At 41.8% G+C, this 16,849-nt stretch overlaps 2 protein-coding genes across 2 annotated transcripts in view; one reads left to right on the forward strand and one right to left on the reverse strand.

Moving 5' to 3' along the window:
• NKAIN4 (sodium/potassium transporting ATPase interacting 4) overlaps positions 1-3,436 on the forward strand; it is a 46,927-nt gene extending 43,491 nt beyond the window's left edge. The window contains exon 7 of the mRNA XM_082065819.1: positions 545-3,436. Within this exon, the coding sequence (XP_081921945.1) occupies positions 545-554 (10 nt within the window). The 3' untranslated portion in view covers positions 555-3,436. The remainder of the gene's footprint in view (positions 1-544) is intronic.
• A 137-nt stretch (positions 3,437-3,573) lies between these two features.
• On the reverse strand, positions 3,574-10,608 carry BIRC7 (baculoviral IAP repeat containing 7; the record flags this gene model as incomplete). The annotated part of the gene is made up of 6 exons (XM_082065818.1): positions 3,574-4,743; positions 5,219-5,290; positions 7,374-7,419; positions 7,521-7,602; positions 8,882-8,981; positions 10,101-10,608. The coding sequence occupies 6 exons, from the start codon at positions 10,606-10,608 to the stop codon at positions 4,544-4,546; spliced, it is 1,008 nt and encodes a 335-aa protein (XP_081921944.1). The 3' UTR covers positions 3,574-4,543.
• Positions 10,609-16,849: the final 6,241 nt, after the last annotated feature.

A 16,849-nucleotide genomic window follows, 5' to 3' on the forward strand; every position in this document is an offset into this window, starting at 1 on the left:
AAACACTTTGCTGAATAACAACAGGAATATGCAAACTGTTTTGATCAACCCGAAGCTGCATGTTTAAGGTGATGTTTCAGCCGAAAACATTCGCTCATCCTTACTGCTGCCTGCAAAAGCAGATCTGCTAATACTGCTGCATCTACACCAAAAGCACATCACCGCAGTTTCAAGCAGCTACTTTATTTTAGAGATGACCCCTAGCTTTTAAAATTCCTAACCAAATTTTACGCAGCTCCAGATGCTGAGGGTACATAGATTTAACCCTTTGGCTCATATCTGTTCCTTAGTCTAACTGCAGTGCATTCAGGTCTGGTACACACATAATGTTCTTTCCAGGCTTGAGGACCACTTAACCACATTACTGCTGAGCTCTCAATCCTGCTCCTCATCTGTAGTCAACTGTATTTAAAAACCCTGAGCAAGAAGAAAAGAATATCACTTTTGTCCTACTCATTTCCACACCATTTCTGTTCTTTTAAGTATGCGACTTAGTATGTGCTCCACACTGATGCTCTGTCTTCATTTTTTTCCCCCCCTCCAGGCCTGCGTAAATGAGGAGGAGCCAGAGGATGGACCAGCCTTGCACAGCACCAAAGGTGCTGCGGGAAACAATCCCCTGGGGCCCGGATCTTTGGCAGAGGAAAAGCAGGATGGTGAACTCCATTCCATTTTTTGTTCCTTGTCTTCTTTTCAAACGCAATGAATGTACATTGAAGAATGGCCATGCGGTTGGTTTTTAATTCTCTAAGTGCCCTGATGAACCTTTTCTACCATCGCCTGGTGGTACAAGCCAAGAAATGGCCTGAAAAGCTTCAGGCAGAACAAGTTCACCAAGAGCATCTCTCCAGAGATACAGCTGAGGTCAGAGCTGCTTCCTTGTGCCAGGATCCATATGGAAGGAAGCACTGTGGAACACCCTGGGACATGTCCTATGTTTTTTAGTTAGCTTCTTCCCCTCCTCCTCTCCCTTGTTCTGAAAAGAGCCTAAATCCCCTAACACAACTTCATCTCCTCCTTGCCTGTATAGAACTAGGTGGGAGCTATTTACATTTGAGTTATTTAGGCTTTTTTTTTTTAAAGTTATAGATGAGAGCTCTTCCCTTCTTCCCCCATCCTGTCTGTTCAGGGCTCCCTTCTTCATTCTTTATACATAGTCAGGATCTAAGCAACAGGCACTTGTCCTGGATTTCAGTGGTTTGTGGCCCAACTCCTGTAATACTAAACAGCTAAAGACAAGCACCAAGTCTTTAATCAGCATGGAGCTTAGCCCCATTTCAACATGCCAAGCCATTCACAGAGCAGCTGGAGCTTGCTCTGGGTTTGCCCATTTACATTAAATTAACACTGGTGTAACCATACACACAGCCAAAACCTGCTGCGGGACACTGGAAATGCCCAGTTCTTCATGGATCACAGATGCTTTGGTACCTGCCTTCCTCACCAGGCTTATTCCAGACACAAGTCTGGCAGCACCCCGATGGAAGGGATTTTTGGGACACAATTTTGAGGGGAGGGAATGGGCGGAAGAGGGAATAGAAGTGTAATTAAGTCGCATTAATGAGCTGCAGCAATTAATTAAAAAAGAAGAAATCCAAACACAATACACAAAAAACAGTTTTGTTAGCGATGTCTCCCAGCACGTGAAGCATCAAGTGGAAAAAGGGCACTTGTCAGCATTCCATGGCTGGTACCTTCCAAGCGCTGGTGTAATTCCTTATTGTCTGGCATAATCTGGCTGAGATTGCTTGGCATTTTTGAGGAATGCTTTTCAGAAGAGTCAAGCTAGAAGCCACACAAGGGAGGGGAAGTGAGAGGGAAGAATTAAAAGAAATAAAAATATTAAGTGCTAAGTCAAAGACAGAATGATGCACTTTTATTTTTGTCCCATTCCAAAGGCCACAGAAAGCAAAATCCTCTTCTATAAATCCAAAAATATAAGCACTACGAGAACATTTTTGTTTCTGTGTAAGTTCCATTCCAAATACCCGCTGCAAGCTAAAGTCCTGGGTTCTGTTCAGGTGCAGCTGTGAGTCAAAATGCTGCCTTCTAGAGGAATTTTTCCTTTTAGCCAGGAGAAGCCACAGCTTCTTGACTGCACAGGACAGACAGCTGAGAGCTGCTGGTTTGCTATTAGTTTCATCACTTGAGGAGGAAAGAGTTCAACCCTCTTTGAAACAGCTCTGCCTGGCAAAACACGCTCCCTCCTGTATCAGTCAGTGCTGCGGCACCACTGAGTTAAATTCTCAGTGGAACAGAAGCTACTGCACCATTTAGACAGCACCTTCTCCACCTCTGCTTTAATTCAGTTCATTTCTGTATTACATTCATTCCTACCTGCCCACCTGATGTTCCCTGGAGGGGCAGAAAAAGGAAGGGAAGAACATGCAACTCTAGTCAGTGAGACTATTCCATGGAAGACTCCATTTATTTGGGACTTTTGAAATTAATCTTCCTTTTCCTCATCAGAAAACACTGACTTTACACTTTTTGGTTTAATACAATTTCTTTTCCTCAGAAAGAAACGTTGTCCTTCAGATACCGGCATTATTTATTGGCCTTGAGAGCAACCAAAAATTCAGCACAGATGGTGGAGAAAGCACAGATTCAGTTTGAAACATTTCCTTAGTAGTTTCATGAAGGGATTCTAGACAGCAATATGAAATCAGAGTAGCTGAATTATTTTGAGGTCTGCATGTTTTAATACTATACCTCTCAAACTGACCAAGCCTTGATGCAACATACACTAATAAAACTGAATAAAAACACTTGCCAAGGACTCTAAAGAGACTAAGCATCAAACTATGCACTTAACGGCATGCCTCTTCACTTTAATACACTCTGGTAAACATTAATTAAATTAAAACAAGTCTAATGACTGAGCAGCCGCCTAACATCCACCTTATGTTATGATGAACACAGGTAATTAAGTATCTTTTAAGAGAAGTAAAATAAAGGTTCAGGTAAGCTTATAATGTTTAGTATCAATGACTGACTTAAATCATTAAAAAAATAAGTCTGAGAAGAAAGAAAGAAAGAAAATAAGGGTAGGGACTCCCAGTTGTTTGCATCTCCATCATATTGGAAGAAGAAGGAGCAGTTGGAGGTTTTGCTCCAGTGTATCCCTCAAGGCCAGGTCAGGAGTGCCCTCTATTGGGAACGGGCATCCCCTGAGATGCAGCTACTCAAAAAACAACGTGTACCTGGTTCTGAAGGGTCATCTTCCCATAGAAAATAAAATTAAACAAACAAACAAACATACATACATACATCCCCACCTTTCCAGATATGGAAAAGCCATAATTTTCAAAGTGCTGAAGAAAAGAAGCCCCAGAAATAGGTCATATATTTACAGCCTTATAATCCTGTTGATGCTCAGGCTGGGTTCCAGACACACTAAGCTACAATTTAGGATGAAACATCACTATTCCAACACACAGTTGCTTCTCTCACTCGTGCCTGGGTAGTACTGAAGGACAGAACTGATTACAACCTGATGCCACTCCAGCATCCTAAGACACCACCACACCCCCTCCCCAAAAAGGCATTATACTAGAATCAGGTACTCAGGCCTCTGTAAAATAAACAAAAGAAAGCTCTTTATTCCATTAAAAACAACAGTTAATTTTAAAAACACGCATATTCCCTTTCCCCTGCAGCTCAGAAGCTATAGAATTAATAAAATGTTCTCTTTTTGGCTACGTGATAGGATGTTTCATTTAAAATAAGAATCATCAGTTTAGCCAGCACACTATATTCCTAAAAGTTAAATTTCCTTAGTTATCTTCTTGTAGTACCCAACAGCCAGGGAAGAGGCTCTGTAAGAAGATTCCTTGAGATCATCGCCTGACCAAAGAGCCCTTCATGTTCCACCTGAGGCAGGCAGCTGAGAGTAAAGATGTCACAGAGTCTACAACAGGGAGGCTTTTCACTTAGTTACGTGGATTTGAGCATTACTGAAAAATTCTGTCAATCGTTGACAATTCAAAAGGGGGTGGGGGAGACAGCAAAGAGCTCAGAAGAAACCAGATTTTCCCCCCCCATGATACATTGCTGCTGAGTATTCTAGTCTGAACAGAATGCATTTTGTATAGAAGTGCTCCCATTTTGACTCAGACTTACTGAAGGGAGTCATCAACCCCAGCAGAATAATCTCTAAACAACTGCTAAATGAGAGAAAAAGAACCAGAGACAGCCTACTGAAAACAGCCCTTGATTTCAACACAGAGCAGGGATTCATTGTAGAATGCAAGAATTTGGAGGAGAATCTGTCAACAAAAGCTTCTTTTTGGAGGACAAAAGAAACTAGCAGAGGTTTTTCTGGAGCCGTCCTAAGCAAGATCAGCAAGAGCACAGCAAACCAGCAGCTCTTACTAGAAACACCGTGCAAAGGAGGCACATTTAGTAAATTTTTACACTTATGCCAAGCTACCCTGCAAATAAGATTGCTCCAGCATCAATTGAACTATTTACTTATTTTCTTTCTCTGCAGTGTTATGAATGAGTTGTATAGACTTATCTTTCCCTTTAGGCTCGTCACGGTTCAGGACATAAAAGTCCTCACGCTTTCCCGGATGACAGCTCTGCAGATGGGACACAGCCTCAAATTGGAGGCACATTCTCCACAAGTTACCAGGTGGCCGCAAGGAACAAACACAACAGACACGTCTCTGTCCATGCACACTTTGCACATCCTTTCCTCTTGCAGGCGGAGCTGTTCTTCTGTGCTCATCCAAGACTCATCTTTAATAGAAGGAAAAAAAAAAAGAAGCTCAAACTTAGTATTAGAACAGCTCCAGAGTGCCAGTCCTGTTATCTTAGGAAGTCAGACTGCAACTTGCTCCTAATTTTGTTCAGGGGCTGACTGAAGATGCCAAAGGCATGTCTCAGGCAAATTTCATTTAAGCTGAAAAGCTACAGCTATTATAGACTCTGCCTTATCTACAGCTGCTGGACTGAGCAGGGACAGAGATCAACATCATTTTACTGTAATATGTAAATTTTCCCTGATGAACCAATTTTTTTTGCATAACAGTCTGTGTCACAGTGGAACTCTCATTCCTGAATAAAGGCCTCTGTGCTCGGTTACCATACTAGCCAGCTCACATTCCATCAGGATTCAAAGTGAATGAACACAATGGCCACTGATACCATCACTATAAAAACCATCCCGGTTATGCCCAGGCTCAATTTCACCACCGCTGTCCCCCAAGTGCACCTGATTCCTTTTGCTGCACAGATCGCATTTCTTCTCTTGAACTTGATGTTTCAGTCTCTCTCTGAACAGCACCTGTATAATCAGGAAAGATGATATTAAATGCTATCCCTTTCCTCCCTCTTAAAAAGGTGAAATATCCCAGATTTCGGTAGCTTTAGGTCAAACACCTCTTTGCTCTGCTCTTAACTTCACCCACTCAGCCTGGCAAAGCTGATGTTCTCTGCAGTGCTTTGTGTATTTTGACCTCCCTACCAAGACATGTCCCATCACAATGTCCCCTCAAAGTTGGCTTATTTATCAGACAGAAGCCAGCAGCTGCTCATTCATCCTCCTGTACTACTAATTAATCACACTTTCAGTTTTGCGGGAATCTTTTTTTCCCCCCCTTAGCTGTAGAAGTGGCAGACCATGACATGGAGAAGGGAGCTTTGGAAAGCAGGCTTGCTACCAGAGAAAGCCCATGTGGAACCACATCTTCAAATAAACCTCACTTGGCAAACAGACTCCACAAAACAGATAACACAAGACAGGCATTGATGAGTAGAATATATATTATCCAAACAAACAGGAAGCATGGCTATTTCTGATCAAGTCACTGATTCAATTTTAAATACTCATCCATCCTAGATGTCTTGCTTCCAACAACTGCCCGTATCTGTCCGCATCAGATGTGACTTTGTGCACCAGCCTCCATATCGTGCAGCCACCTGCTACTGCAGGTCTAAGGGCAACAAAAATACTGAGGATATCTACACCACAGCCTATTGGAGGCAGGTATAGTTACTGACACCCCAGCAGTCACAGCTCCTTCAGATTTCTTTAAAGCAGAACCTCATCTTTCAGCTTCTCAAAGAAAGGCATGCTTGGGCACATTAGTACTCTTAATCCCAGCCTAGGAAGAGAGAAGGCAGACCCGCAAGACACAGCAGTGCTCAAGATGAAGTGGATAAGAGGTTAAACCACCACCGAGCAGGCGGGTGTGCGAGTCGGGCGTACCTCTGCGCTCCTGGGCTCTGCTGCTCTCCTCCCAGCCTGACTGGAGCAGACCAGAGATCAGCTCAGGCGCAGACAGGTAGGCAGTCCCCGTCAGCACATACTTATTCTGCATCAGATTAGCCACCCACATGGGGTCAGAGCCCATCTGCAGGACATTCTGCATTATGAGATCATGCAATACCCAGTCCCTCCAAGGATCTGTAAAGCAGTGAGCAGATACTTTACCAAAAAGGCAGAACTTTAGGCCCAAAGTATGCCACTCCCTGAAGCTGCTATTTATGAAACAGCAATAATATATTCTAGAACATTCCTCGAGCTGTCTATATATCTAGATCAATGTCCAGATTTACAGTTTCTACTTCCTACCATAATTCACAAGAAAGTAATCCAAAGTAATTTTATAAAAGCCAAGAGACTCATTTTGGATGGTTCATTCTACTGTATCACTGAACCAAGTCTTCCATGTTTGGCCCCAGTCCAGAATCCTTATCTTCGTTTTCACATCCCAGAAAAGAAGTTTCAAAACTGCTTTGATGAAGATCAAGTGGAACATCCCAATTGAAGTGTCTCCTACCTCATAATCTAGCTCAACCATTCATCAGTAAAGACCTAAGTGGGAAATTCAGTTGGCAGTCCCTTCAAAGGCTGAAGTCTTTAAGCTCATCCTATTGGACAGGCTTTTCAAGAGACAGAAAAAAACAGTTTTCCACAGTTACAGGAGCCAAATTTCACCTACTTAAATTTCCAGGACCAAATGATGAATGGGAACAGATCCCTGGGATCAACACTTTAATGAACAACTGGACTAAATGTTCACTGGTCTCCTACGAAGCAGGTTTGAAATGCTGTAGTCTGAAAGACTCTATGGATGGACAATAAGAGCATGGACAAGTCAAAGGATAGTTAGACAGGAACCCCAAAGTCACATGATTATCCAGACTAGCTAAATGTCTCTGGTCTTAGACCAAGAGGTCTCACAAGGGCAATTTTGCTTCTTGTGCTAGAGACAATTCATGAAAATAAAGTGAAACAGCTTCTAGGATATCAAAACATCTCTCAAACAGCATGTCTACAGAGTGCACAGTGACTGGGCAGGGGGTAGATGATGACTACACCACTTCCAACAGAAGACAAAACACCACATAATTATAGCACTGACCTTGGAGAGCAGAGGACTCTTGTTCAGTCTGATCCCAGGAATCTCTCTGAAAATGTCACAAAATAGTCACAAAAGAGAAGCACGTGTTCAAAACTCCCCCTATCTACCAAACCCCCTTCCACTCTACAGAAAATTTTCATGACTCACTGGAGATATCAGGGTGCTAGAAAAGGCCTCCTGAACACTGCTAACAAATTCTCTCCCCCTTGATCGCAATAAAAATTCACACCTATAAGCAGAAAGATGTAAATACATTAGTACAGGATCCCTCAAGTGGAAGCAGCAGTAGTAGCTTGAATTTTAGAAGCAAAAGGTGCTATAAGGTTATGAGTAATCTACTATATTCATTAAAGAAGAGGGAGTATCATGGTCTTTTTTCGTACCCCTCCTTTCATGAAGGGCAACAATACAAGGCTCAGTTTGCTTCCTCCCTTAATCCAGTCATCACGTTTGGCCCAAGATAAGCTCAGTTCCAATGTTCTTTAGAACAGATCATAGGAAACGTGGCAATAGACCAGTTCACAGAAAAACACATAGAACTGCTGAAGAAAAACAAGGTTTACAGTACCTTCCTTATTTTACCTCAGAGCAGTAGAAACCAAAGCTGTTCTTTGATGTCAAAGTGATTTTAATTGAACTTTTAGATGGTGAACTCTAGGTCAAATTAGAAAAAATCTCGGGTCTGAACTATGCCATTCTACCTGAGCTTGAACATCTGGTTTTACTTTTAAAAAGCAAGATGGCCTAAATACTTAGGTTTGTCACTTCTATTTGTACAGTTCTTTGTAAAAAAACTAGTTACAAGCTTAGACAATCATCATCCAGTAGGTTTTGTCATTAACACAGAACACTGGAGTGATAAAACAGCCTTTGGAACAGAACATGTGGCAATGCCTGAGAAGAAGCCCAAAGGGACTGAAGCCAACTGTCCTATAGTAAGAGAACTATCGTACATATGCAGAGACACCAGACACACATCAGCTGCTTTTTGAGGAGAGTGGAAAGGGAGAAACAGGAGAGGAGAGGCAGCTGAAGATATGAGTAGGTCTTAGGCCAATCTTTGTTTTTTCCACACGCAAGGGGAGAGTGAGAGGAAGGCACTTTTGGAAGACAGTACAGACTAAGCAACCAACCTAGAAACCAGTTTTCTATCTTGACCCACTACCAGGATCTAAGATGGTCCATTGCTGTGCAACTTTGACCTTGAGGATTCAAAGCACCTCTCCAGATTTAAAGGGATTTCCAGAAGGTTACAGACCATTGCAACAGTTTCTACAGTTAAACTTAATTGAACATAACCTGACTAGCTTTTCACCTGCTCTAGCTAGATAGAAAAAATCTAAAACTAAAGTAATAACGGAGCCTGGAAGCAGCACTTATTACCAGTACACCTGTGACTCACCTCTCAACTGGGGGTACTATCTTATGAAAGAAGAAATCTGTGTGGAATGCACAGCACATCTTTTGGTCTTGCTATGAGGGACACTGGTCAACTAAGATTGACTTACTCTGGATACCATTTGGCATGTTCCCTCCAAGGATCATCTCTGAATGACCAGCTCCTCACAGCTCCATCACAGTAAAAGCACTTCACTACATCACCTTGTCCTGAAAAAGAAATCAAGAGATTATTTGATATCCAAGACACCGAATGCTTTACTAGCCCTGGGTGAGAACCTGGGGAGCGATTCAGCACAAAACATGGGCTACCAGACAGAACACAAGACAATTTACCAACACTGTGCAGGTTGTAAAGGGGCAGGAAATGCGACGGGAGTTTGAAATCCCAGAGCTGCAGCTGATGGAGACAGTTCCAGAACTGGGTCACAAGCTGACAGGCAGCGTGACTGTGAGCACCACAGCTCCCCTGTGTGCACATTCCTATGCAACCCCCTCTTGCCTGTGTTTGGAGCTGCCATTAACTATACCTATAAACGCATTTTGTTCCTAACCATAATCTGCGATAACCAGCAGCAGGCACAGCCAGGCAATGTAAAAACCTTCTACCTCACAGGTAGAAGAATTTGCCCCAGCACAGTCCCAGGCTATCCATCCTCCTACCGTGCTTCAGTTCACAGAAATCACAAGAGGAAAAATAATAAAAGCCAAAAACAGTAAAAAAAGAACTGTCTACAAATGCCCTGTCCTAAGGGCAATGAAACTATGTCAGTAAAGGCCACCAGGGAGTTTGGCTTCACCCAAGTGCTCACTTCCAGAGTTCTTCCGATCACCTTTTTATTTCTCTATTACGAGTGCAGAGTCCCCACAGCAAAAACCCCAGTGATAGCCAAATGGGCTGACAACCTACAGGTTTCACCCAGATTTGGGTGGTTTTTTGAGAACAGAAGGCTTCAGTGCAAGGCAGAGCTGGTACAAAACACAACATGTAAAGTAAGTGCCTCAAATTCTTTTAGAAATGCAATTAATAAATAGGCTAAATGGACCTTAAACCACACAATTTTCTGCCAGTAAAACATCTGTTTAACACACGCCCCTTTTTGCACTCCTGCTGCTAAGGGAATTGACTTATTGGGGACCCCTCAGTATCCAAACAGGAGGTAACATTGAAGTGAATTCTGCACAAGCAGCCAGTGAAGCAGCAGATGCTGAAGGAAGAATGTGGTTTCTAAACACACGACACAAGTATTTGTACAAGCAATAAAACATGGTGACACCTTCAAAAGTTAACTTGAATAAGAGTTAAAAACATTTCCGTGGAGTACCTACCTGTATAAAAGAACCCTGCTCTAGCCAGTTGCTCCGGGTGCATGTCACTATATTGGGGCCAATTCCGAAACGTTGATAGTCTCATCTCCTCTGTCACCATCTCAGGGTTTTGTGGGGCTGCCTCCTCACTATCTATCCCCTGCAGAAGACTGAGGAACTGCCCATCCACAGTGTCAAAGATTTCCTGGAGAGGAAACATCTCTTGGTTCCCAGCATCCTCACCACGAATGAATTTACAGGACGAGAAGAACTTCAGGTGCTCTGCTACCGGGCAGTCGCCGGGTGCCCAGTCCATCAGGACACCGCCGCAGCAGAAACACTGCACTTGATCTCTCGGACCCACAAAGAAGAAGCCAGCCTTGGCTAAATCTCGAGCAGACACAGGGGCGGTGTGTGGCCATTGCCAAAAAGTCCTCAGCCTTCTCGCCTCGCTCCTCATGCTGGGGTCAAACAGCTGGCAGGACGCAGCCCCAGGCTCCAGCTCCTCCGCCGGCGTCATGTCCCCCATGTCCTCGTTCTGAAAAGAATGAGACAAAAAGATAATGAGGATGAGAGCAGTCAGCTGAATTCCCGGGACCAGGCGGCACCCATCCTGCGTGATTTGTCCCACATCCCCACAGCTCACCCCCGCGCATGTTCCAGAAAACTCCTGGTCTTAACAAAGCTGCACTTGAATTGCAGCCCAATCAGAGATCCAGTGCCTCTGTACTTTGCTGTTGGATTTTTTGCTGAGTCCTCATTAGTGTCCGAAGGGAAGAGACTGGAATTTTCTGAGCCCCTCTGCCAGTTTACAGGAGAGATGCTTGTGGGAACACACAGCGGAGGGGAGAGCAAAACCTCATCTCCCTCCCCAGCTCAGCCAATCCAGTTTTTGGCATCTGATCAGTGTCATAAATCCCCAGTCATTTTGCTCAGCCTTTAAATTAACATTTAAAACACTCTGCTTTTTAGGTTTTTTTCCCCCAAACCCAGATTAAAGGCATTGCCATACCAGAGCAGAAAATAGCCACACCCAGAGCGTCTCATAATGTTCAGTTTACAGCCAAACACTACACAGAATATCAATAGATTTTTCATAACCTTATTATACTAATTCAACAGTGAATATATAAAAATATCTCTATAAAAGATGACTTCTCCAGGACACAGTCTAAAATAATTAGGTCTGGTTTCTACAGGGAGGTGTCCTTAAATCAAAGAGGTGACACTTTCTGCCTGTGGTAGTTCTGTGTAAGTGGAAGAACAAAATTAAAGTTATTTAGTGCCCAATTATGGAAGCCCTCATCCTGCTTAAGGTAACAGCCCTTCGCTGAGCAAGTGAGCTGAACTGCAACTCACCTACTGCTTCCAATACTTTCTCTAGAGCTGGCAAATACACTTTCAAAAGGTCAGACAATTACACACCTGAGAATCAGGATTGATTTAACTGATCATTCTAAAGTAATTCCTTTGGAGTGAAGTCACTACACACGTTACTAAGTGGTAGGTGCAATCAAATCCTTTTTTTCTTTTTTTTAAATGAAGCGTCCTGAAAAATCCCTTCGGCACCTAATTCAATAGGTCACTTCATCTCAAGGGAAGTGCTGACTATCTTCTGGTTATCAAAGCTAAAAATTACAAGCACATGGACCTAAAACATCACACAGGCAAATACTAAGTTGTTAAAAAATTATATATATATGCACACCCCTAAAAATATATGGTGTTTCAAAGCTAATACAAACCATTATTAACAAAATCACAACCATTCTGCAGGTACAGCTGCAGAGATTTTACGTGGCCTCCAGCACCTCCAAAGTACCTGTTCCTTTTAGTTAAGTGCTGCAGTACATTTAAAGGAAGAAAACTTACATGGCATTTTAGTTGCAAGACTTGTAGCCAAAGTTAAGAAAATCTGTCCTCCAGAGGTATTATAAGTTTAGTGAGATTTTTAAAAGCAAAAGCAGGCTTGCCCAACCACATGCCTCTCACAATAAAAAGGAGCAAGAAAGTTCATTAGCAACTAGAATTTTCTTATATAATCATATTCACAGAAACCAGAGTTGCAGGAAAACACAGCTTCAAAAGTTTGGTTTTAAAACTGTGCTTTATTTAATACAATAAAGTAGTTACTCAAGAACTATGCTGCTGATATAAAGAAAAATCCATACAAAAAAAAAGTAGTCACTGATACAGAGTAGAATTTGCAAGCTCAGCAAACTTATAATGATTCAATTTTTCAGCCTGCACAGCAGATTTTGCTCTCAGAACACAGAAAGGGACAGAGAGACTTGTCCATCTGGTTTAGCGCTGTTCTCATCTTAGGCCCGAACTAAATGAAAGCTGTTAAACTACGATAAACACCCTTTTCCACCTAGAAGGCAATGGAGTTATCTTAGCCTGCCTCCCGTTGGGAAGTACACATCACAGCAAAACACAGAGAAATGTTTTTCCACCCAAAAGTTTAACAGCTGAATCAAACTTTTTTAATAAGAGATGCAACATAGAGACCAACTATATTTATATTTTGTTTATGAAGAAACACACTACAGTTTACCTGTGTTAAAGAGGTTTGTATGCTCTACAGAAGATCCATTAACCCAGGTAACAAAGCTAAAAAGCTCTCAATTTTAAAATTGGTATTGTCAATAGTTACACCACCACTAAAAGCCAATATTCTCCCACAACCCACTACTTACACCTACACAGTAATACACTTCCAAAGCAATAGCAACAGCTAATAGCAACAATTCCACATGAGCAGCACAATTAAAAAATAAATATATAAAAGCAGAGAGAGAAATTTACCTGCAAAATGCTTAAAAAAAACCTGAACACTTCCAAGAACTAAGACTCTCCCAACCCTACAAGATGCTCAGAGACCTTCCCTAAAGCAGCAGGAACCCTCCAGGCTGTGAGTGGCCCCACCTGACACGGAGCCCATTCCTAACGCTCGTTTTGCCCCAATTGGTTCATTTTGTGCTCAAATTCTCCATTGGTTAAACAGCCCTGATTTCATCTTTGTAAGTGAAAGTCACCAGGGAAAGATACAAAATTACATTCAAACACCTTCCAGCTTTTATTTTTTTTTAATTAAATATGCATTAATGAAAATCCCTAAGCAGTAGAGGGCAGTGCTTATGTACAAATTCTGTTTGGGTTTGGCGTTTTTTTTGTTTGTTGGTTGGTTTTTGTTTAGTTGTGGGGTTTTTGTTTTGTTTTGGGGCTTTTTTGTCTGTAACGAATACATATGCAATTGCACATTATCTTCTGCTCCACCAGTCCTGTTCTTTATAAGCCTATATTAATTTCTTGAAGAACATATCCTAAAAAATAAAAGACACAGAGTTAACCAAACGGCTGCTCCAGAGGCTGTTTGGGACTCTGCTGGCTCGTAGGCATCACCTTTTACAATCTGCTGGGTAGTGCTGCTGCCCCACAGCTTGTTGTCAAGGTTAAAGCATTGCCAAGACCAAATTCCACTTGTGACTGTTAAAAAGAGAAAAGCTGTATAAAGGCTCGGAGGGGCCAGCTGAAAGGCAGTTAATTATAAGTTAATTTACAAACTTTTGACTGATTCTGGCAGTTTATTTTTTATGTTTCTGAATGCCTTTTAGAGCTGAAAAAAAAATGAGTTTCTTATTCAAAGGTCTTTTTTTCTCTTTATTTGGTTTTCTACCCCCCTTTGCTTTTGCCAGTGAACATGAAACACCATGGAGGGGAAAAAAAAGGAACAAAACTAAACCACACCCACTATTTGTTGAAGTTTTTTTGTTTCATTTTGGTTTGGGTTTTTTTGTTTGTGTGTTTCCCACAATGTTCTGAATACTTAAAAAATATATGTAAAAAAATCAATGCTGCCCCAAATTGAATGAACCCTTTTTCAGTTTTCTGCAGATGAATGTGATGGAGAGAACTGGATGGCTATGTACAATTCCTACAGCGAGCATGGAAAACATGAATTATATTCATTTTCTTCCTTCTTTTCTGAGTTGGATCTGGTTGGTTTCCCCAGAGATCAGTTGTGTTTCTTTTCCCTCTCTGCTCCAGCCTCCCCCTCTCACTGATTCAGATAATTTCGTGATTCCTCCCAGTTCTGAGGTGGAGCCTCACGCTCGTGCTCTGTTTTCTCCCCCTGCACAAAGCCTGGCAGGAGGAACAGGACCAGGAGACGTGACCTCACGTGAACCGGGTGACATCGCTACTTCAAATTGTTCATAAATATAACTAGCAGCTCTTCGGAAGAGATTCCTATCGACTTGTGACTAATGTACGTTCCAGCATTCAGCCATTAATTACCTTTAAGGAAGGATTTGTCAGGCATTGTCATGATGTTAATGGAGCTCATCCTACTTTTTAATTGGTGGAAAATCAGCCATCGAGAAACATGGAACACCTGATTTCACAATTCTGCTATAGTTTGGAACACATTTTTATTGCAGCGATGTGCCTACCTGTCTGAATATTGCTTGGACAACAGGCAGAAAGATCTGTTCTTCAGTTATTGACACTAGCGATCATCTGTTCTTTCTCCATGCAAATTGACTTGGAATAGGTTTATTTTGTCCCTGTATCAATAATCAATAGCAAGATAGAAAGATGAAGAAGAAAGACAATAGACCAATCTGAAGGACACTGCAAAAAGCTGAAGTGAAAAACAGGTGACTGTATTCTAATAATTCAGCAAAGAAACTGGCCTTACAATTTAATGAAAACTACATGACAGCAACAAGGAAGAGCTGTGGATAATGAAGACCAAGAGGGAGACACGGGAGGGTCCTTGTGATGGGTCTTTGCTCCGTTGAGCTCCTTGCTACAGCTTGTGGGTGAAGTTGTCTCATGAAGAACAGCACATGTGACAACGATGTCAGACGAGATGCGTTCACAGGCCACGCTCCTTGCATTATTTCGCTTCTCATGTTTTCACGATGTGCCAGCGGCATGAAGAGAAGAACCAACACTATTTCTCTGTGTGTCTGCTTTTATTTTTCACCCTAAAATGATGGAAATTACGATTGGATGATCCTTGCTTTGATTACATTCTGCAAGGGTGCAGGAGGGAGATGATTCCTGCATGGCAATGTTTGATTTTACCCCTATGCCCATAGCAGATGGGCCTGCAAAAAATCCCTGTAAAATTTAAATTTGGGGGAGGGGAAAAAAGTGTTCTATAATATACGCATTAACACTTCTGAGATTTCAGAGACTGTTGGCAAAGGAAGAAAAAGGTATCCGTAACTTTTTCTTAGACTAGAAGAACATACCACCATGTTCTCCCAACAAAGCCAAAAGCGAATACCTGTGTTACCCCCTCAGTTACACTTTGACTCTCCAAGAATATCCTGAGTTTATATAATTCTGAATACTGCCTCTTAATTAATATATTTCAACTAAGACTTCTTGTCATACTGGTTTTGTTTCTAGAAGATTGTGTGCTTCTCAATGGAAAGACAAGATCATTCTTAAAGTTACCATGAAGAAGGAATAACTCACGTTTTCCTAATGTAAAAGAAAAAAGTGCTCCCACAAACATGGATTTAGGCACATATATATATATATATATATATATATATATATATATATATGAATAAGCACCTGACATGCTCTGTCTTTGAATCTCAAATAACAGGTACAGCCTAATAGCTATTGTCCCCTGTACTTTGGGGTGCTGAAGCAAACCCAGCTCTAACGTTCTGCCCACACACACTCATGGTTGGGATGATTCATAGTCACATCGTTTCTATATCAAGACTAGTGAACATCCCCAATCACATGGGCTGGAGCAGGGCCTGTCACCCCAGTACCCAGACGAGCTTTCCCCTCTCCCTTCCAGCTGTTCCGCTCTCCAGCTGTGCCGCTCACTTTTGTCTCATTAATTTTTGAAGCCCTATTCTGTAAATCACCCTTCCAGCTCTTCCAGGAACTCTCAAGAGCCCAAACTTGCTTTGCCCATAGCTATACTATATGGCAAACAGAATTAAGACAAAACATCCTCATTTTTACCTGCTACCCAAGCCAAAGAAAGAACTAGAAGCATCTCCATGTGTTGAGGATTGATGCAAAAATGCCTTTTTCCTTATCTCTGGATGACTAATCAGAAAAAGGACAGAAGAAAGTGGACCATTCATTTCAGATGTTTTATTAGAATAATAAATACAAAGTAACAATTTCCAAACATGTAAACACAGAGGAGACTCTGATTTTAACTGCATTGAAAGGATGATTGCATTGTTTACCATCTTTCATGAGGGCTAAAATTTGCCATTTTTACCCCCAAAATTGACAATGGAGAAGTTCCAAATAAGACTTTGCAACTTCTGGAACTAGTGTCTGGTGTGGCAGAGTCTTCACTACTGGGGTCAGAGCTCCAGCTCCGTGTGAACGTAGCAATGGGACTGGATATGAGCGTCACACAAGGTGTGACCTCAAGTTATTACTGCAGGCAGTAACACAATATATTATATGTACGTTGAAGGCCTGGTTTTGTCTTTCTCTCAAAAAAACCCTTTATTTCTCTCACTGCACAGAGTGAACTATCATTTACTACGCTTGTTAATCAGCAGGACAGTGAAGCCTCTGAGTGTTACCATAACACAAGTAATAAGAAAGCAAAACAAAGTTGATTTCAGTTTCATGACAAAAACATTTACAATTTGGTCATCAGAACTCAAACACATTTGTGGTAGATTGTTATACAAGTTTCTGTAATCAGAATATATAATATATCATAAACTACAGGACATCAAGGAGCACAGAAACTGCCCTTTTGT

Source organism: Streptopelia decaocto (genome assembly GCF_964273445.1).
Source record: "Streptopelia decaocto genome assembly, chromosome: 14".
Taxonomy (NCBI): Eukaryota; Metazoa; Chordata; class Aves; order Columbiformes; family Columbidae; genus Streptopelia; species Streptopelia decaocto.